Genomic DNA, 22,666 nt, shown 5'->3' on the forward strand with positions numbered 1-22,666 from the left:
AAGTAAAACGCTAGCTTTCTCTTCACCAGGCTTTAATACCCTTTTTACACTTCTGAGCTGAGGCGAACTGAGCGGAACCAAGCTGCGCTAATCACGTAATCAACCCTAGTTAACGCAACAGTGCTGGAAAGAACAATACAGTTGAGATCGGCAAATCGTGTGAGAAGTGTATGACTAGATGGCWGAAGAAAGAAGAGAATTGTGGAGTGACAGACAGGTACACAGCACATCAGACCAGAGAACACTTAATGGCATTACCTGGCTAATTAAAGGCTTTTACACACGTTCAAGTAAACATTTTTTAAATATAGATCTGTATTTCATTAAGTAAATATTCAAGGCTAACCCTGACCAACCCGCTACATGTAAGCACTTCCCCCTGACCTCTAACCCCTGCCCGTGTGAACCTCGTCATGGAGCTTCGAGGACACAAGATAGAAATGTTGTGTACAATAGACATAACTCTGTGTTAGATATTTGATTTCACAAAATGTACGAGAATGACCGTTATAATGCACTGGAAGGATGCATCATAGCGTCCTTTATTGTTGCGAAATTGAATGGTAGATTTTTCCGAGACACTATCTTACTAGGGCAGTTCACCTAACATGAGGGCTTCTGATTACAGCCAATATCAACTGATTCCAATTGGTTCACCTCATTGTCTTACATTAGATAGCACAACTCCATCTGCATTTGAAGGAATAGTGTTGCGTTGTAGTGTCTTGTAGTGAAACAACCTTGCAAAGTGCCGACAGGAGCAACTAGAGATAAAGCAGTTACATAGCTTGATTGAACAAGAGTCGAACAGTAACCCGATTAACAAAGGTATCCTGTACCCACCCTGACTTACGAACAGACAGTCTGCAGCACTATGGAGTGGAGGATGTACAAACAAGGAGTTCTTTAGAAACATATCCCTTCCTTTAACATATCCATTCATTTCAAATTAGTGTTTTTGGGGGGGGGAATGTGAGGGGAAATCACTGCAGCTGACTTGACATTGTTGATAGTTCAGTTTAAGTGGGGATGAATTATCAAACACCCGTGCACAGATGCACCCACGCACAGAGACACATACAAGCTCACGCACACGCACACACACCCACGTGCATACACACATATGCACAAATTATCCTTTCGCAATGAAGCTGACAGCTTAAACACAGTAAACATCAAGCTTTGAAGGCTGTTCATACACACACAGTGAACATCACTCCCAGAGAAACAAATAATCAACTGGACACTAGGAACAAAACAAACAAAGATTTTTGGCAAAAAAAGCMGTTTTAAAAATGAGAATCTCATTTCAACTTTGTCAACTTCAGAATATGCCAATAACAACAACAGCAGCAGCAACAACTAAAACACAAATAAGTGGTGAGTGTCCTTACAACCGGTGTCACAGCCAGTCCAGCACTGTCTGTAGGTCCCAGAGGGACATTTGCCCATCTTGTGGTTGGATGCTTTAGGGTGATGTTACCCCTAAGTACAGATCTATGATTAGCTTTCCCTCCCCCAATCTTAACCATTAGTGGGGAAACTAAACCAAGATCAGCGTCTAGGGGCAACGTCACCCTTCTCATGGTTGGATCAACATTGTTAAGTGGCTTTCCTATGTACCCTTTTCTATGTATTCAAACTACTCGCCACCGATCTTTAAGAAATGGGATAGCTATAAGTGATATGGTGGCAAAGCCTATCAGTAGGCTTCAATATTGCTTTCAACAGGTCCAGTGATTTTGCGCAGTAGAACATTGTACATCGGAGAGGCAATTTTTTTTGTATTAAGTTCCCCCACACCTGCTATGAGGTCACAGTGAAGCACCTTCTGTGGATTCATTGTGATGTCACAGAGGGTGCTGAGTAGTATCTTTGAGGACCCACAGAAGCCAGTGCACTTCCTGTGAAGCAACAGAGAAAGAGAGCTGAGTCTTAATGGCTCCATCTCAAATGACACCCTAAACAAATGACACCTCATAGGGCACTACTATTTACCAGAGCCACATTAGACATAGTACATGTGTATACTATATAGGACATGCAGACCAGAAGCAGTGGTGCTCTCTTGTGGATGCCTTATGTGCCTCAAGGCAAGTAAGTAATATAGGGAATAAGGATGTTATTTGAGATGAAGCCATATTGAATGTTCAATCATTGTGAAGTTTCTGTACTTCCTGTGAGGTCACAGAGGCAGATGAACCCATCCTGTGACGTCACAGCCACGTTTCTGCGCTTCCTGCAAGGTCACAAAGGCAGCTGAACCTATCGTGTGATGTCATAGTGCCTTCAGTGAGAGCCCTGAAGTCAATAGAGGGCTCTGGTTTAAATTGTAAACAGGGCACACAGCGAGGACAGCGACAACACAGTAGCATAGAGAAAGGTGAGGGGATAGACAGTCCCTAGTGGCTCCTCCTCCCCAGCCCCCTACCAAGTCCATCAAACAATAAATAAAATGTGCCTTTGTGCCTCACCGGTGGAGGGTGGGGTGGAGAAAGAGGAAAAATACCCTAACACTGGAATTACACACACATCAGCAGATGACAACATTTCTCTCCACGCACATCCCTCTCCCTCACCTGGAGTTGGTCCTGCTCTACCCACAAACCACTAGTGATCCAGTATCATGTACAAACAAAAGAGAACTAGAATGAAAAAAAAATCTGATGATTAGTTAGAGGTTCTTCTCCTCCTCTTGTTTCTCCATGTAGCTTCCACAGACAGCACCCCCCACTGGTTCTCACAGGCCCTACCACACCACACAGCGGTGACCTGAGTTCATAGGGGAGCCAGTGGGGCACTGGAAGTGCTCAGCAAAGTCTGGCGAGTTGGAGAGGGTGCCGATGACACGGTATTTTGGGGGGCTGTGGGGGTCCGTCATGAGTCCTTCGTGGGCGCTCTCCGGGGTTCTCACGGAACACCACACCTGAGAGAAGAATGGGCTTTCAATAAGTAAAACAGGCAGTAGCAAAATTATTCTCCTATCGGGCTTCCCAACTGTTGCATATTATACTCACTCTGTTTCCAAAATTGTGTTTTATTCGTTTGTACTCATGTTTGTCCGTCCACTTCTCCTCTCCAACAGTAGATGTAATATTCCAATCTTACTATCACCCTCAAATGCATGTGAATTCACTCTCATTTCACCTTACATCATGATATAGGGCCTGGAGTTCATCCTGAGAGCGTGAACTGACTAGGAAAAACTCTGGCCCCAAGTTTTATAGCTTCTGACATGGTCAGGCAAACCTTAAACATGAGTATTTGATACATGAACTCTATCAGGATGTGTGTAATGCATTTTGTTGACACTCCCATCACCCACCTGTGCAAATCCCACAAAGAATAGTTGGTCATTGGTCAGGTTGACCGCTGGCAGCCTCTTCTCCTCACCGTTCTCCTGCACCCATGCCTGGTACGCCTGAACACAACAGAAAAACCCCATTACTATAGAAATATTAACCACCACTCTGCTACCCCTGAGGTGAAGTATAGTAAGAGTATAATATAATAAGAATCATGCTGCCCTAGATCCCACCACTGCCACCATGGGAAGTAACACTGTAATAACTGTAGTAAAAGTAGCAACTATGTAATTGCTTTATAATTACATAGCAATGGATTTGGCAGTAATGGGGTTGAGCAATAACCGCTCAACTGTTACAAAATAACAGAACTATACTACAGCTAATAATTACTACAGTGATTACTAAGTTACTACAGAGACCGTATGTGACGAACTAAATGTAATGTGTTATCAAGTAGGGAGACTCACTCACATTATAGGCTGCCTTTAGGCCTCCGTTGTCAGCAATGTTCTCTCCCAGCGTCTGCTTGCCATTTATATGCTCCCCATTGATGGTAAACCCGTTGTACTGCTCCACCATGCATTCCGTGCGGTTTTTAAATGCTTCCACAGAGGAATTTTGCCACCATGGCCGAAGGTTCCCGTCTTTGTCGTATTCCCTGCCTGATTAAGGAAAAATCATATATATAAAAAAAAAGAACTATCTTGACAAACATGCACACCTAGTAATCAGTGTGTTAGTCAATGGGTGTTTTGTGAGGATGCATCCATGAGTTCTGTGGAATCTGTTAAATGCGGACACCAACCCTGGTCATCAAAGGCATGAGTGAGCTCGTGTCCCATCACCACTCCGATCCCCCCGAAGTTCAGTGCTCTGCAGAGAATTTACATGGGGTCAGAACAGCAAGCAAGCAAGCACACACACACACACACACACACACTCACTCACTTGGGGTGATCCTGGGCATAAAAGGGTGCCTGGAGGATTCCAGCTGGAAAGACAATGCCATTCTTGGTGGGCATGTAGTATGCGTTGACTGTGGGAGGGGTCATACTCCATCTAGAAGGAAGGTGGCAGAGACGTGTTTAAAAAAGAAAACGTGTGAAAGTTGTTGAGAGTAGGACTGCTAATTGTCATTTCTGGAATGGGATGAATGGAATGGTATGTGGTTTGATAATGTTCCATTCAAGCCAATAGAATGAGCCAATCCTCCATGACACCAGACACCACTGGAGCAAACAGCATCCCTATTAATGTAGTGTTTGACCAGAGTCAAATTTGAGCACTTTATAGGGAATAGAGTGCAAATTCCGATCGAACGATGATGGTGATAATGATGATGGTGATGTTGATAATGATGATGGTGATGTTGATAGTGATGGGTGTAGCTGATGAAGACTCACTGGTCTCTGTTGGGCGGCTTGCGGAGCTGATCGGCCATCACCCTGGCGGAGAAGTTGTAGAAGTTGAGTGCGTTCTGGAAGAAGTGGTCTTTCGAGACTTCATACTGTGGAGAGAGAGAGAGACAGGGGCAATAGAGAATTACTCACTGATCAGAAACATTTAAAAAATGCCTTGTTTAAAGAAATCACAGGGTTCAATGTGTGGTTCAATCATGACACAACTCAACAAAAGGCACTAACTCACCCCTTCATAAACATCATCCAGTTCTTTTTGGTCCAGGATGAAGTCAGGAAATCCAATCATGTCATAGATGGCGTCCGCCTGAAAACCAAAGGAGCAAAAACGATAAGAGGTCAAGAAACKTCCTGGTTCCGTTATTTGGAGGTCTGGACAAAGATGGCTCTCTCAATCTTTTCCAACTACTGTATTGTAACCTGTTAACCCATATTACTCCCTCTCCTCTCTCTCTCACACACACATGCACAGGGATGCACACACACGCACAAACACACAGAGATACCCTCTGGCACCCATACATAGCCTATCCAGTAGGTGACAGCGTAGGTGACAACATATCTGACCTTGTCCTTGGCTGCCTGACGCGTTTGTTTGTCCATCCACTTGAGGTGATCAAGAGCATATTTGAAGGCAGTACGGATCTCATTGATCATACCCTCTGCCTGATAGTGGGGTGAGACAGAAATTAAATGTAAGATGTAGATCCTTCTTTTGCAATTACACTCAGATATGGACTAAATACGAGGCAATCTGAACTGGCCCATCTCTCCCGAATTATGATAAAAACCAAGAAAACTTGCGTGTGACCGTCTATTTCCAACCTGTATAAACTGCCAGTCCTCCCTCTGTGCCTCCTCTCTCTCCCCTTCCACATCTTTCTCTATTTCCCCTCTTTTCTCTACCCAATAACAATCCACCTGTCACGCTTGCTCCCTCTCTTCCCCCCGGTGCTAGAGGGCGCCAGGCTCCCCAGCGTTACGCACTCCTGACACCATCAGTACACACACCTGCCTTTACCTGTCACGCGCATCAGCGTATTATTGAACTCAATCACCTGTTTATTACCTCCCCTATATTTGTCAGTTCCCCATCTCTGGTCCCCGCTGCTGCGCTGATTGTCGAATGTCGTTGTTTTGCCTGTGTGCTGACGCTGTGCCAGTCTTGTTTCATGTCTGTWCCTTATTAAAATGTTGACGTCGGTCCTTACACTACCGTTTAATGTCCATTTTTTTTGTCTCCTTTATCCAGTCTCTACTTTCTCTATATTGGTCGCTCTCATCTGCAGGACAGGGAACTATTACTAAATGAGTATTTCATTAATTGCAATCATTTATAATAATTGAAAGTAAATATAACATTATAAGCATTTACAATTCATAAGCATTTATACAGAACATTTATACAGTGCATTCGGAAAGCATTCAGACCCCTTGACTTTCTCCACATTTTGTTACATTACAGCCGTATTCTAAAATGGATTTTAAAAAAACAATCCTCATCAATCTAAACACAATATCCTATGATGACAAAACAAAAACAGGATTTTATACATTTTTGCAAATTTATTTAAAAAATAAAAACGGWAATATGACATTTCCATAAGTATTCAGAGCCTTTACTCAGTACTTTGCTKAAGCACCTTTGGCAGTGATTACAGCCTTGAGTCTTCTTGAGTATGACGCTACAAGCTTGGCACACCTGTTTTTGGGAGTTTCTCCATTCTTCTCTGTAGATCCTCTCAAGCTCTGTCAAGTTGGATGGGGAGTGTAGCTGCATAGCTATTTTCAGGTCTCTCCAGAGATGTTCGATCGGGTTCAAATCTGGGCTCTGGCTGGGCCACTCAAGGACATTCAGAGACTTGTCCCGAAACCACCGAAGTCCTGTTGGAAGGTGAACCTTCACACCAGTCTGAAGTTCTGAGTGCTCTGGAGAAGGTTTTCATCAAGAATTTCTCTGTACTTTGCGCAGTTCATCTTTCCCTCRATCCTGACTAGTCTCCCTGTCCCTGCCACTGAAAAACATCCCCACAGCATGATGCTGCCACCACCATGCTTCACCGTAGGGATGGTGCCAGGTTTCCTCCAGACGTGACGCTTGGCATTCAGGACAAAGAGTTCAATCTTGGTTTCATCAGASCAGAGAATCTCGTTTCTCATGATCATCCTTTAGGTGCCTTTTGGCAGCAAACTTTAAGCGAGCTRTCATGTGCCTTTTACTGAGGTGTGGCTTGAGACTTGGTGGTTCCAAACTTCTTCAATTTAAGAATGATGGAAGCCACTGTGTTCTTGGGGACCTTCAATGCTGCAGACATTTTTTGGTACCCTTCCCCAGATCTGTGCCTTGACACAATCCTGTTTCGGAGGTCTACAGACAATTTCTTTGACTTGTTTTTTGCTCTGCTTTGCACTGTCAACTGTTGGACTTTATATAGACAGGTGTGTGCCTTTCTAAATCATGTGAAATCAATTGAATTTACCACAGGTGGACTTCAATCAAGTTGTATAAACATCTCAAGGATGATCAATGGAAACAGGATGCACCTGAGCTCAATTTCGAGTCTCATAGCAAAGGGTCGGAATACTTATTTAAATAAGCTATCTGTTTTTCATTTTTTAATAAATTTGCTAACATTTCTAAAAACCTGTTTTCTCTTTGTAATTATGGGGTATTGTGTGTAGATTGATGAGGGAAAAYWTTTAATTTAATCTATTTTAGAATAAGGCTGTAAYGTAACAAAATGGGGAAAAAGTCAAGGGGTTTGAATACTTCCCGAATGCATTGTAGGTCTTCATAAACATTTATAAGCATTTAAAATATCTTATTAATGAAAGTTACAATAATATCTTAGCAAATAGGATCCTCTTATGATGACCTTTCATTAGGCCTATACACGTTTAACCACTACGGGACAGTCATGTATTGTTCACCATGGTAAAACACTACYGAGACTTGAAAAGATGTAAATGCAGTTGTGCGCCAATCATACTCACAATCTCTTTGCTGTGTTTATCAAACGTTGCTTTGACAAAGAGTGCACCCAGGGCAAAGCCGAGCGTGTCATCTGTGTTCCCAATGCAGGTCTGCCATCGAGGTGTGCAGGACTGAGCGAACACACACACACAACCGAGATAAGTCTCACCAGCTGTTTATATTTTTGGTTGTGAAAAGTGTGTGTACTGTAAGTGTGCTGAGGTAGCACACATTGCTTGTTATGAGCACTCACGGTCTCACATAAAAATCACCTGACTCCGATCAAGCCTAGTCCTGGACTAAAAGCATGCTCAACAGAGAATACCCATTGAAATATATATATTTTCTAGCCTTAATCTGTGTCTGGGAAACCAGCCCTAACAAGGTATTTCCTTAATCAGGGCTAATTAATGACATAAGTAAGAATACTTCTGTGTCCCAAATGACACCCTATTCCCTAGTGCACCAGCCCTAACAAGGTATTTCCTTAATCAGGGCTAATTAATGACATAAGTAAGAATACGCCTGTGTCCCAAATGACACCCTATTCCCTAGTGCACTAATTTTAACCAGAGCCCTGTGGGGCCCAGTCAAAAGTAGTGCAATACGTAGGGAATAGGGTGCCGTTTAGAACCCAGACTAAAAACACACCTTCTTGGTTCCATACAGGCTCTCTAGCAGCTTGTCCTGGGCGTTCTCAAAGCGCTGGTCCAGACTGGACGCTCCCTTCTGCACCAGGTTCCAGATCATGTAGTTGTTGAGCAGGCTGAGAGACGGCGAGAGACGGGGAGGAAGAGGAAACATGAAGACGACAAGGATGACGAGGATAAGCAAAGAAACTACAAAGACAGTCAATGGTTGGGGTTTCCTCATGGGCAGAACTGGTCGCAGGGACGTCATTATGACGTATTTCATGAGATTATGGTCAGGTCAGATATTGATTGTATAAGGAATTTTGGTAAAACTTTATGAAGACCATATGCAAAATGCACTATACAGCAATATACAGTTGAAGTCGGAAGTTTACATACACTTAGGTTGGAGTCATTAAAACTCGCTTTCAACCACTCCACAAATTTCTTGTTAACAAACTACAGTTTTGGCAAGTTGGTTAGGACATCTACTTTGTGCATGACACAAGTCATTTTTCCAACAATTGTTCACAAGATTCACAATGTGTGGGCACAAGACAGATTATTTCACTGTATCACAATTCCAGTGGGTCAGAAGTTTACATACACTGAGTTGACTGTGCCTTTAAACAGCTTGGAAAAGTCCAGATAATTATGTCATGGCTTTAGAAGCTTCTGATAGGCTAATTGACATAATTTGAGTCAATTGGAGGTGTACCTGTGGATGTATTTCAAGGCCTACCTTCAAACTCAGTGCCTCTTTGCTTGACATCATGGGAAAATCAAAAGAAATCAGCCAAGACCTTAGAAAAAGAATTGTAGACAAGTCTGGTTCATCCTTGGGACCAATTTCCAAACGCCTGAAGGTACCACGTTCATCTGTACAAACAATAGTACGCAAGTATAAACACCATGGGACCACGCAGCTGTCATACCGCTCAGGAAGGAGACGCGTTCTGTCTCCTAGAGATGAACGTACTTTGGTGCGAAAAGTGCAAATCAATCCCAGAACAACAGCAAACGACCTTGTGAAGATGCWGGRGGAAACAGGTACAAAAGTATCTATATCCACAGTAAAACGAGTCCTATATCGACATAATCTGAAAGGCCGCTCATCAAGGAAGAAGCCACTGCTCCAAAACCGCCATAAAAAAAGCCAGACTATGCATGTGGACAAAGATCGTACTTTTTGGAGAAATGTCCTCTGGTCTGATGAAACAAAAATAGAACGATTTGGCCATAATGCCCATCATTATGTTTGGAGGAAAAAGGGGGAGGCTTGCAAGCCGAAGAAACACACCCCAACCGTGAAGCATGGGGGTGGCAACATCATGTTGTGGGGGTGCTTTGCTGCAGGATGGACTGGTGCACTTCACAAAATAGATGGCATCATTTTGAGGAAGGAAAATTATGCGGATATATTGAAGCAACATCAGTCAGGAAGTTAATGGGTCTTCCAAATGGACAATGACCCCAAGCATACTTCCAAAGTTTTGGCAAAATGGCTTAAGGACAACAAAGTCAAGGTATTGGAGTGGCCATCACAAAGCCCTGACCTCAATCCTATAGAAAATGTGTGGRCAGAACTGAAAAAGYGTGTGCGAGCAAGGAGGCCTACAAACCTGACTCAGTTACACCAGCTCTGTCAGGAGGAATGGGCCAAAATTCACCCAACTTATTGTGGGAAGCTTGGGGAAGGCTACCCGATATGTTTAACCCAATTTAAATAATTTAAAGGCAATGCTACTAAATACAAATTGAGTGTATGTAAACTTCTGACCCACTGGGAATGTGATGAAATAAATAAATGCTGAAATAAATCATTCTCTACTATTATTCTGACATTTCACATTCCAAAAATAAAGTGGTGATCCTAACTGACCTATGTCAGGGAATTTTTACTCTGATTAAATGTCAGGAATTGTGAAAAATTTAGTTTAAATGTATTTGGCTGAGGTGTATGTAAATTCCGACTTCAACTGTACATGTACTCATAATGATGATGATAGAGTACGAAAGCAGTATTTAGTTATACAGTAGACACACATAAAGACTCATATTTCTATATACCAATATTWTAATCATAACCACTTACAACGTACAGCAGCATAGTGCTTCATAATTGCTGGTCACTTTTTCCTCAAGAATCATACAGCAGTATAATGACCATCAATGTAAGGCATTTATAATGTTTATGTCAACGAGCAGCACATTATTACTATATCATAATAWTTTTTTTTTACCCATTTTTCTCCCCAATTTCGTGGTATCCAAATTGGTAGTTACAGTCTTGTCCCATCACCTACATAAGGGACGCAAACAGAATTTGCTGTATGATGGATGAGGATCTCCATATTGCAAATGTACGGTCCCTTACTAGACGTCCGCAAATGATTTTAAAATACGCCGACGGCCTCAGGCCATGCCCCACGGCCAGATCTTCCGGGAAGTCATCAAATAARGTTTCTCGAACATTTGGTTTCCGTTTTATAMAATTTTCAAATTTGTCATTTTTCCGCTGTTCCTGAAGATTACACCAAATGGCGAATGGCTGCTTATTGCAAATGTATAAAACATMACCAAAATGACATGGCCATTTCTCCTAAATGGARAARACTTCGAAGACGAAACTTGGTGAGCACAAGTTTGGCCTAATGGGCTGTTTGCCATCTTGTAACTGGGCTTCGCGGTCTCAACGCTTTTTGAGTTAAGGCCATTTTTCTGGGATTAAAGGTCAAAAACGAAAATAGAGCATACATGAACCTACGGTGTCAGGAAAAAAAGAACCAGCCATTTATCTATCGTAATTTACAAGAAATTGTACAATGTACAATTGGTGATGGTCAAAGATTTTTTTCTTCTTTTTCCTAAAAGTTAGATCCAGTTGCGGCGTGTTCAGAYGAATCCGTTAAGGCGGGTTTCGGAGCTCTTTGAGCTCTCTTTTTTTGTCATGTTATAACAAACAGCACATTTCTTATTTGATTGAGCGTCATTTAGGTTAGGTTATTTGATCGGGGAAAGCTGCGTGATGTAAAAAATGTCCGTCTCATTACATTGTCATACATTTTATCTCCAGAAAAGGCCACATACKTTTTCTACCATATCATATATTTGTGACATGATTAATGTTAGATCATTTTTTTGAAGGAACGTTGGTGGAGCACCGCATCGATGAGTCTCTCCAACACCACCCTGGAGWGGCCCACTGGGAATGGACAATCAAAATATTTTGCTCCACGGCCTTTGACAAAGTGGGCACTGCTTATCACAGGGCGGCATCAGCGCTCACCTAAAAAACCCATATGCCACTGGTTGAGAGAAACAAAAACGTCAGAAATGCATCACACTGATGGTCATTATAATGCTGTATGATCCTTGAGGAAAAAGTGACCTGCAGTTATGAAGCACTGTTACATTATAAGTGTGTCTAACTATGCTAATACTGCATTATTCTTTTATCATGGTGTATTATAATGCTGTATAATGCATTATGCATACTGGCTTCATAGAAAGTGTTACCGTAACGGTAGTTAACAACTTTTAGCAACTGGAAAAATATGTCTTTATCTGCTTGTGATGTGAATATTTGACCAGATAGCAATAAAAAATTACATTTCCCATGACGTCTTGATCTTGTCATGAAAAATACCTATTTACCTGGTTGTAAAAGAAACCACTTAGTTGTAATCTGGTTTATTATGTCTTGTCTATCAGAAAACCAGTTGACAATCAGAAAATCAAGTCATAAATCTTGGTCACTAAAATCTGATTTTAATATCGCTCAGTTCTGCCTCCAGGACAAGACAAAAAACTGAAAAACTGATAGAGCAGGAGTTCTCGTCAGATTATGCGGTCAGGAAAAACCTCTGGCCCTTAACACGGTGCATGGCAGCCCATTCAGCTATGACATAATGTATTACGGGTGGGGCCTGGAGTATTTCCTGACCATGTGACCTGATCTTTGGCTGTCGGGGGATAAGGACAACCAGGTTGAGTTCCATCCAGGTCCTTACCTGCGCTCGGTCTTGTTAATCAGGTCAGACACCTGTTGCAAGTACTCCTTGGCATATAGCACCACTGGCTCTGTATCGTTCAGGTCCAGAGGGGACAGTGCCGAGGACAGGTAGTCCAGCCAGTCCACCGCTGGAGCCAGCAGCTGAGGGCGAGAGAGGTTAGAGGTCACCCTTGTGAAAAAGACAGTTCAACACAAAAACAAAGTTTATAGACATTTTCAGAACTCAAGTTGCCTCATGTTGAAAGGAGTCCATGTCCCACATAACTTCCTCTTTTCACATACAAAATTGTATCTATCTATCCGATTCATGAGACATATTGGTGAATCCACAAAACAGATCAACTTTTTTTTTTTTTTAAGCAGTTGGAATTCCCTCCATATAGATGGTGGACTAACCACTATACCACCCACGCAAGATAATTCGACTGTATTTCACGATAGAAACAGTCTGACAAACGCAGATTTTTTTGTGYGATTTAGGCTACATTACGATTCTATTCCCTTCTCCCGAAATTTGCACACAGACTCCCCGTCTTGGATTTAAAAGGAATGGACTGGTGTAAGGAATATGGTGGAAATTCCCTTCAGCCATGCTTGCTCCAATCCAATGCATTAGTGGGAGTAAACAAGTGCACACTTCTGGAGAAGGGTAGAGAATCTGAACGCAACCTTTGATTTGTAAACTACCCCTTCAAACTGGACCAAATTATCCATCATATTTAGACAGAGAGAGAGAGACAAAACAGTAAGAGGAGCCCTCATATTTGCGTTCCAGGTCTCAGACTCAATTAAAGTTGCCCTTATCCTGGAGGGTCTGTAGGGGTATTACAGTAAAACCATCAGCCCTCAGCCCCAGACACTCATCCCGCTGCCTTAATCCAGAGCCGAGCACAGAGCAGGGAGGTAAGGTAGAGAGATGATGGGATAAAAACATGTTCTGGGCTGTTTAAATGTTTGGTCTTTAATGCAAACCAAAGAGACTGCGACAGTTAGTACAGTACATACAGTAGGACTACCTGTTTTTTTCGGACAATCCTTACGATGCTATGTAACATGTTTAAAGATTAGGGTTGTCACGATACCAGAATTTTGACTTTGAGACCGATATATTAACGCCACACCGGCAGTCATGAGTCATGACCGCAGTCAAATTCCACGTGACCGTAACTAAGCATCTCCAAAACTGCGCTCTGACGCTGCTGATGTTCATTAGTGGCCTACCAAACTTGCTAACGGCCAGTCGCTTGTGGCCTGGTACTCAGTGCTCTATTGTCCCTTTAAATCACTATGACATCAATGCAAATGGATTCGAAAATGAAATCAAACACTTCATGAGAGCCATGGCAAGGTTTGAGTTGAATAGGATCACCTTTTGCGCAGCGAGAGCCAGCTTCTCATAGCTGGTTGATGCATGGAATGAAATGTGTTCCTATAAACCCATGGTGACAACATTTCTATGCAATTTTGTGATAAAACAGTTTGATGGCATCTATTAAAAAGAAGATGCCATCAGCTTCTATAGGCTAGGCCTACTATATTTATTTCTCAACATTCCTAATTTAAAAGCACACCTAGCCTAAGATCACCATGTGCAATGCCAAGCGTCAGGTGGAGTGGTGTAAAGCTCGCCGCCATTGGACTCTGGAGCATTGAAAACGTGTTCTATGGAGTGATGAATCACGCTTCACCATCTGGCATCCCGACGGACGAATCTGGGTTTGGCGGATGCCAGGAGAATGCTACCTGCTCAATGCATAGTGCCAACTGTAAAGTTTGGTAGAGGAGGAATAATGGTCTAGGGCTGTTTTTCATGGTTCGGGCTAGGCCCCTTAGTTCCAGTGAAGGGAAATCTTAACGCTACAGCATACAATGACATTCTAGACGATTCTGTGCTTCCAACTTTGTGGCAACAGTTTGGGGAAGGCCCTTTCCTGATTCAGCATGACAATGCCACCACACACAAAGAGAGGTCCATACATAAATGGTTTGTCAAGATCATTGTGGAAGAACTTGACTGGCCTGCACAGTACCCTGATCTCAACCCCATCCAACACCTTTGGGATGAATTGGAACGCCGACTGCGAGCCCGGCCTAATCGCCCACCATCAGTGCCCAACTCACTAATGCTTTTGTGGCTGAATGGAAGCAGATCCCCACAGCAAGGTTCCAACATCTAGTTTAAAGCCTTCCCAGAAGAGTGGAGGCTTTTATAGCAGTAAAGGGAGGACCAAGTACATATTAATGCACATGATTTTGGAATGAGATGTTTGACAAGCAGGTATCCACATACTTTTGGCCATGTAGTGTATATTAGTAGGCTCTATGTAAAGACCAGATTAAATTGAGAATAGTTAGATGGGTGAGAATGTTATCAAGCACTTGTCAAATTGTGAATGAGAGACTAATGATGAATTGTGTGCAACCTGCGCAAGAAACAGAGCAGAGCTCCTTTCATGAAACTTTTTTCAAATCATCATTAGAGTTGCATCATGCAGGCTTAGAATGTATTAGATATCAAAAAATATAGCCTAAGGTTTGCATCACAACTAAAGTTGCATAARTAACTCTAAATTGACCATATAGGAGGACCTGTTATCACTTTGTTAACCACTCAACACTGAATAGCTGCATTGTGCGCACTACCTCGGAAATCGTTTGGGGAAAATATCCTTTCCATTTTATTTCAGCCATGTTCAATTGTACTCTTCGTACTATAAATAATGCCACGCGAATTATAAGCAAATCTTGTCTGCTAAATGAACTATTAGAGCCCACAGGCATATGACATAGCCAGATCAGTGTCACACCCTGATCTGTTTCACCTGTCTTTGTGATTGTCTCCACCCCCTCCAGGTGTCGCCCATCTTCCCTATTATCGCCTGTGTATTTATACCTGTGTTGTCCTTTGCAAGTTTGTTTTGTTTCATCAAGCCTACCAGCATTTTTCCCTCTGTTCCTGTCTCTTGTTTGTTCCTGGTTTTCCCGGTTTTGACCTTTTCTGCCTGCCCTGAGCCTGCCTGCCATCCTGTACGGTTGCCCCACTACTCTGCATTATCGACCCCTGCCTGCCTTGACCTGTCGTTCGCCTGCCTCTGTTGCTGTAATAAACATTGTTACTGCGACAGTTTGCATTYGGGTCTTACCTGAAACGTTGATAATCAGGGCCTGAACATAATGACTCAGAATATACTATTCTGTTCTTCTGAAATAGGCTACATTTTCTTCATATAATATTTCTTTAGACCTGCCTAAAATAAATCATGGATTTATTGTGATGGTGTAGGCTATATTAAATGGATTTATTAGACTTTTTAAAATGTAGATGTTCCAAAAGGTCTGCATCAGTGGCTTGTAGGGTACGAGTAGAAGCCCGGAGATACTAAACGTGTTTGTTAATTCAGCATGACCATGAGACCGGCAGTTATTTGCATGTAATTTACTACCTGACAAATTTTCATGATCTATGGATTTATTAGACTTTTTAAAATGTAGATGTTCCAAAAGGTCTGCATCAGTGGCTTGTAGGGTACGAGTAGAAGCCCGGAGATACTAAACGTGTTTGTTAATTCAGCATGACCATGAGACCGGCAGTTATTTGCATGTAATTTACTACCTGACAAATTTTCATGATCGCCACAGCCCTAATACTCGTGCCACGGCAAAAAAAGAAAGTGGAGAGAACGACTGATTTTTAGGCCTAGTGCAGACAAAAACGTGACTTCCCTGTGTTTTATATACATTTACACACTATGAGGTTGGAATAATACTCTGAAAATGATGATAATGCCCTTTTAGTGTAAGAGCTGTTTAAAAAGATGGAGGTTTGGGATGCCTGGTGACATAGACCAATACTAAAGAGTTCCAAACCTCAGCCAATACCAGCTAGCTTTCAGTTTACCCCTCCCCACTCAGACCACTCAGACAGTCCTAGCTAAATTCTTGCTTGAAAAATTTGTGAAAATTCTACAGCAATATAGAGTGGGAAAGCGGCCGTGCGTTTAGACAATTGATAGACACTGCAGTAGATAAAACATCTGTCTTGTCCAGGACCGGAGTCTACACAGAGCGGTGCGGCGTAGCCAATCAGAGCTACAGTGGGCCATATGCAAATAAGCCATTTGTTACACGGACCTTTGTCGTTCACTTTGAACTGGACTGTGTGTTTACAGGTAGAAGCAACAGCGCAACTTTAGATCTTTAGAACGCATTCGCCAAAAGCCACAAAATACACAATGGATTTCTGCAAATATGTAAATACCACTGGAGTTCTCTTACATTTGGGAACTTCACAGTCCTACTGATCAAACAACTATGAAARGGTAGGCTATGCACATCAACAACAACAAGATCAACAACTAATGTTAGTCAGAGAGAGATAAGCTAACATCTAAAAAGGGAACATTAGATAAACCYTCTAAAACTAGTTGGCTGTCAAAATTGCACTGAAACAATGGGGAATAGTAGCCTGCTCATCWTTCTGCAGCTCRCCTGCCAATACAGGCTTGTCCCAACCCACGTTTTGACAATTGAATGGGCACTTGCCCTCCTGCTCAATGCCAAATGCATTTGAWTGACAACTAAGAGATATGCTAACTGTGGACAACAGTCGTTCAAGTTCAGCATAGCTAGCAAAGTGATTCACATTTCTTGCGAGCTAAGCAAATGACGCTCTCTATCTGTAGCCACCGAAAAACAATATGAAGGGAAAAAGTCAGTCACTCACCACTCCTCCAATGACATGGCATTCTCCCAGCAGCTATCTAAATAAATAGATACGCTAGCCCAGGGGTGTCAAACTCAATCAGCATATTAAAAAAACTGCACATTTGCTGTTGGGGCGACCCAAACTAGCCATTGTTTGATTAGAAAAAATATGTCCCTTTATAATGTCCACTTATATACATAGGATGCGGTATATAGCATTTTAATATATTAAAACAAAATATAAACACTATTTGTCCAGCCTTTACTGCTATGCTTGCAGTATGCTGAAAAATATTTAATATCAAAAACATAGCTATAGGTTGTTGTAACATTTAAACGTATTTTTTTTTTTTTTTCAATTACACTGGATCACTGGTGCAGTTGAATGTATGATAAACTCAAAATGTAGCTATTGTGGTTGAGTAGCCAGCCTAGGCTACTGCTCAAATGTTGCTGTAATAGGCCTACATGTTATCTCCTTTGCATTTGTTTTTTGGTTATTCATTGTCAAGCTTTAAAAACCGAAGCCAGACTGCAACATTTTAGTAGCACCGCTGCGTGTTGTATATGGGACACTTGAAAGCAGGGCAATTGAAGTTGAATTCACCTATGCGAGCTCATCAGGCTATAATTTCATATAGTAGATGACTCATTTATACTCGCTTGTGTGTCCTATTCGGCCCGCGAGCCTTGTGTTTGACACATGCGCTATCCTATTAGTCACGTTATGACTGACTTGTGATCATTGCCCTTGCTAGTTTTATTGTATTGAAATTCCCAGCCTTTGTCGTCCGTTTTGTGCCATTGAAACAGTGCATCTCGAATGGGTGGCGGCAGAAAACAATGTACCAGGCCAGCTGTGATTTACAACCTGATTACAACCGTATTTTTTGGACTACCAAGAAATGTATTGGTTAAATATATTAATCATGCATTGAACTGCATCCATCTATTCTGCCAACAATGTCTTACTGTACTTCATGGAATTTTGAGTCAAATAGAAACTATTTTTAAAACCTCTTATAAAAGTTGGTTTTTAAGCCTGGGAATTTTATATTTGACTGATATGATTGTCTGTTTGTTCCATATCTGCAAAGTAGTTAAAACGCTGTCAGTTCCACTTTAATTGTTACGCAGAAATTATTTGACATGGAGATAAAATTGGCTGCATTAGGGTCCACTTTTGAAGTCTGGGAAAAATCGAAGAAATTTAGATTTYAATGTAGTGGTTACCGTTTAATTCAAGTGTGCGATCACTTAACTCCATTGTTCGGTTGTCTGTGTTTATAGTCCCGTGTAGCTCAGTTTGTAGCGCATGACACTTACAATGCCAGGGTTGTGGATTTGATTCCCACAGGGAAACAGTATGAAAAAAGTATGCACTCAGTACTGTAAGATAGCTCTGGATAAGAGTGTCTACTCAAATGTAAAATGTTTAGCGCACATGTGATGGAGTTCCCACATCACATGGCCACTGGATTGATACAAATAATCATGATTCTGCCCGGAAGGCTTAGACTACTTTGTAATTAACAAAGTTTTTGGGAAAGCCTGAAGATGGTTATCATTATCATCGCTAATGGCTACACAAAGTGATAAACATGCGCACCACACACACACAGACGGGGATTCCAATACGGTTGCCTCTTCAGAAAGTTGCGGGGAATACAATTCACTGATGCATTCTATTAATGTCTTATGATGAATGTATTTGCCCAAGTTTTTCTCATAAGTTCTATACATTTCGTTGATTTTCAAATGTAAGACACATTTGAAAACTCTGGTACTGAACATGTTTTTCAAGTACTGACGTTTCGGTGTAACGTGCAACACTAGTAAGGGTAGGATCGTAGTAGCTCCCATTCCTTTACGGTATGCCTATGTATTCCAGAGTTGTAGTAGAAAATGTTAGGGGCCTGTCGTGTCATCATTAAAAGCTTTGCTCATCGATCGCTTACTCCCCATTTTTAAGGGGTCATTGGGAACAGGGTCATGTTCAGCACAGAAAACATTTTGCGACAGACAACGACAGCTAGTCCTTCCCTGTTTCAAACCATTTGCTTCTGTTTGGTGCCTAATGAACAGGACCCTAGAGTTTTAATGTAATAATCTAGTGTTTAGAAAAATTAGAAACAGAACAAATTATCTATGGCATTGCCATTCAAAGTCATGCCTCATCAACGCGACTGTTTTTGCAGGCTTAAGGTTAACATACTGATTTTGTAGATTAATTACATTCAGTTGGTCGGTGGTATACACAATCTACCCATTACCACCTATTTCACGGATTCAATCCATCCTACAAATGCTGACATTCAATTCCTATGAAACAGAGAACCATCTCTGTTTGTTGACAAAAGGCTCCTCGATGTCCTCCAACCACTTGCATTCCCTTCACGATCTCTCTCACGAGTTCTGCTGCTGCCGTGGAGATAGAAGGGCTTAGCAACAGTCACCTTGGCAACCAGGGGAACATTCAAACAAAAAAGAGGACAGCAGGAGATGCAGAATAGAATAGTCCTCAGAGGAGGGATAAAACACAGACAAAGGTGTGAAGAGGCTCAGGGTTTCAGATGGTAGTGGTGAGTTGGTGTGGGAGAGGCTGCGAGAAAAAGCCATGCATGTTTTGAAACTAATGGAGGCAGGAGAAAAAGTGGGAACAGACTGTAATTGAATAAGAGTCAACTCCGAGAGGCTTTAAAGCCTCACAAAAAATCCACATAAAATCCACCTCACATACTGTATGTACCTCTCTTGCCCTTTCTCTCTCTCATACATACTCACGTCCAAGCAACTGCTTGCACATGGAAGCCCACATGCTCTCTCTCTTCGTAACCCCCACCCGACAGACGCACCTGCAGCTCGGCGATGGTGATCTTGTGGTAGATCTTCTCCTCATCTCGACGTTCGTCCTGCGGTACTGTGATATTGGCGAGCGCCGTTTCAAAGTCCAGGATCTGCTGCATCTGGCTTTGTGTGGAGTTCTTATCCCCACCCAACAGCATGCTCAGCTCCACCATGTATTCCAGGTACGCCTTCAACACCTGGGAATGGATACAGGATAAGCTCAGGGTCGTGTTCAGTCACCACCAAATGTAAGACAACGGTCCGAAACAGAGCAAAACGGGTAGGTACCATCTGAACTTGTTCAATGATAAATGCCCTTTTTTGTTTTCCATTCCAAACCCTTCACCTGGATTTTGTTCTAGCCCTGCTCTAATTAGTGTTAACACACCTGATTCTAATCAGCGGCTGCCTTAGAGCCTTGATTAGCTTAATCACAAGTGTCATAGTAGGTCTGGAACAAAAGACTGCACATCTAGTCTCCAAGAGGAGGGTTGGCCACCCCTGGGTAATGCTGCAGACTAGAGTAGGGCCAGGAGTTTTTCTTGACCACATGACCTGATCAGAAAAAACACTGGCTACAGTGACTATAACTATAACTAGGGTGAGTTTTTCCTAGTGAAACACCATTGGTTAGTCAAAGTTGGCTCTACTCTGGTGTGGTACAGTCACAAGAGAATGAGAGCTATCAAAATGAAACACCTGCCGCTGGCTTTATTTCTGCAGAAGGTTTCAGTCTTTCTAGTTCATTGTAAAGTGACCACTACTATTCTCTCAGCCAGTTATGGTAAAATATACCTGGTATGTTTCAGAGCGATTTGTGACAGGCTATGTGGAGGGGAAAGTAGAATGGAACAACAATATATACACGTCAACATTTAGATAAACAGATAACGCATGATGCGAGCTACCCCCGCCACGGAAGCCTGTGCAGATACAGCAGGAGGGGAAGCGGCCATCTTCTACAGACAGTACGACATGATATTTTGTGTTTGAAATTGAAATGCTTGAAATGCCAAACTAAATTCCCAACGCTTGGGATAATAAAGGTGTTGTATTTTACAGTAATCACAGGCGGCCGGTGGCACCTTAATTGGGGAGGACAGGCTCATAGTAATGGCTGGAATGGAATCAACGGAATGTAAACCAACACGTCAAACACATGGTTTCCATGCGTTTGATGCCATTCCATTTATGCCATGCCAGCCGTTATTATGAGCCGTCCTCCCCTCAGCAGCCTCCTGTGACATTAATATATGTTAATTTATTACGGTACCTCATGTTGACAGCCAAAGGTAGGAAAAGACCCGCACCCAGTTGGCTGGCCCGCACCCAGCTCACCCCTTCCAGCCACCAAACTTGACTCACCTTTTCATTGGCTGTCTTGTTGAGGTAATAGTCTCGCGAGGGGAGGAAGAGCCCCGATTGGTCCACCTGGCGGAAATGTATCAACAGGTGAGCAAACACACTAATCATAAGGGAGAATGAATTGCAGTGTGCAGAGTCCATTCACTATCATATTCGACAATATACTCAAAAGAATATGTCCCTTCTAAAACAATTGAATCCCGACAGTTTAGTTTATGACTCAGGAAAGAGCAAAAGGGGAACCATACCACCGTATAAAAAAGATTAAATGTGTCTGTGTGTGTGTGGGTGGGTCTGTCTGTGTCTATGCATGTTTATGTGTGTGTGTGCTAGTACATGTATTTTCATTTCAAAAGAGCCAGAGCAGCTGACCTGGATGACGTTACTGTTGGAGTTCTTGGGGTCCACGCTGACGCCGATGGTGAAGAAGGGCTGGGCACGGTAGGGGCCCGACACTGTCTTCAGCACCTCCATAAAGTTGTCCTTCTCCCAGGGCCCTGTTATGTTCCAGCCCCCTGTCTGCAAACACACACAGACAAAACAGAGGGACGACAAGCTCAGACAGAGATAAATCTATTATTATTTTTATTGGTATAAGATGAAGTTGCCCCTAGATGCTGTTTTTGGGTCAGTTTTGCATTTCCCCCCACTAATGCTTAAGGTCAGGATTGGGGAAGGGAAGTTGATCCTAGACCTATACCTAGGGAAAAAACGTCACCCCGGAGCATTTTGATATCTCTACATTATAGTATAGCATTTTCTTCCGATTAATGGCACCACTTTTGTCAATTTAAAGACAAAACACACACACATTAAAATAGTATAGTCAGATAAATGGCGTCTTGTCACAGAATCTGAGTAGCAGGATGGGGTGTGAATTTTTCAAGGCCCATCCTAAGCAGAGTTTGGAACAAGGACTTGATGACGCAGTWGCACAAGACTGGAAAAGTGAAAAAGTCCAGACCAGCTATTTCTTCAAATCATAACTGACAAACAGATATGGATTGATGGATGGGATGGATTGCTGCTGACAGCATACACACAGGCAGCAGCAGCCAGTCAGTCCATCACTTCAGTTCTCATCAAAATGCAGATTACAAAGGAGACAGTGAATTTATTGCTATTTCTTTCTTCATTCCTTTCTTCTTACATTTCTTTTAATCACGTTTTTGATTTTTGTAACTTTTTTTAATCATGATTTTTAACGACAATTCCAAAGCCAAAAATAGTGAACATTCAATTGCCAAAACATTAAATATTCTATTGTCTCTGTCAGGTACCTACACAATGGGTAGACATCAATAAAAAATATAATTTCACTTTCCTTAAAGTCATCATCTCACCTCTGCTCAGGCAGTAGCAGCCAAACAGACAGACAATGTTATCTCTGTGCTCCCCATACT

The 22,666-nt window shown here is 42.2% G+C and overlaps 1 protein-coding gene across 5 annotated transcripts in view; it reads right to left on the minus strand.

Moving 5' to 3' along the window:
- Positions 1 to 2,187: 2,187 nt before the first annotated feature.
- Positions 2,188 to 22,666, minus strand: part of ece2b (endothelin converting enzyme 2b) — a 65,790-nt gene continuing 45,311 nt past the window's right edge. For 4 of the 5 annotated variants that reach the window (XM_024014260.2, XM_024014262.2, XM_024014261.2 and 1 more), the window contains 14 exons: positions 21,636 to 21,782; positions 21,264 to 21,329; positions 19,907 to 20,095; positions 12,346 to 12,488; positions 8,352 to 8,466; positions 7,721 to 7,831; positions 5,294 to 5,392; positions 4,956 to 5,033; positions 4,712 to 4,815; positions 4,257 to 4,367; positions 4,114 to 4,181; positions 3,780 to 3,970; positions 3,326 to 3,421; positions 2,188 to 2,926 (listed from right to left, as the gene is read on the minus strand). In XM_024014260.2, the coding sequence (XP_023870028.1) occupies positions 2,750 to 2,926; positions 3,326 to 3,421; positions 3,780 to 3,970; positions 4,114 to 4,181; positions 4,257 to 4,367; positions 4,712 to 4,815; positions 4,956 to 5,033; positions 5,294 to 5,392; positions 7,721 to 7,831; positions 8,352 to 8,466; positions 12,346 to 12,488; positions 19,907 to 20,095; positions 21,264 to 21,329; positions 21,636 to 21,782 (1,695 nt within the window). In that variant the 3' untranslated portion in view covers positions 2,188 to 2,749. Of the gene's footprint in view, positions 2,927 to 3,325; positions 3,422 to 3,775; positions 3,971 to 4,113; positions 4,182 to 4,256; positions 4,368 to 4,711; positions 4,816 to 4,955; positions 5,034 to 5,293; positions 5,393 to 7,720; positions 7,832 to 8,351; positions 8,467 to 12,345; positions 12,489 to 19,906; positions 20,096 to 21,263; positions 21,330 to 21,635; positions 21,783 to 22,666 lie in introns of all 5 variants that reach the window. The other variant, XR_002879798.2, reaches the window with a different exon arrangement.

Source organism: Salvelinus sp. IW2-2015, linkage group LG22 (genome assembly GCF_002910315.2).
Source record: "Salvelinus sp. IW2-2015 linkage group LG22, ASM291031v2, whole genome shotgun sequence".
NCBI lineage: Eukaryota > Metazoa > Chordata > Actinopteri > Salmoniformes > Salmonidae > Salvelinus > Salvelinus sp. IW2-2015.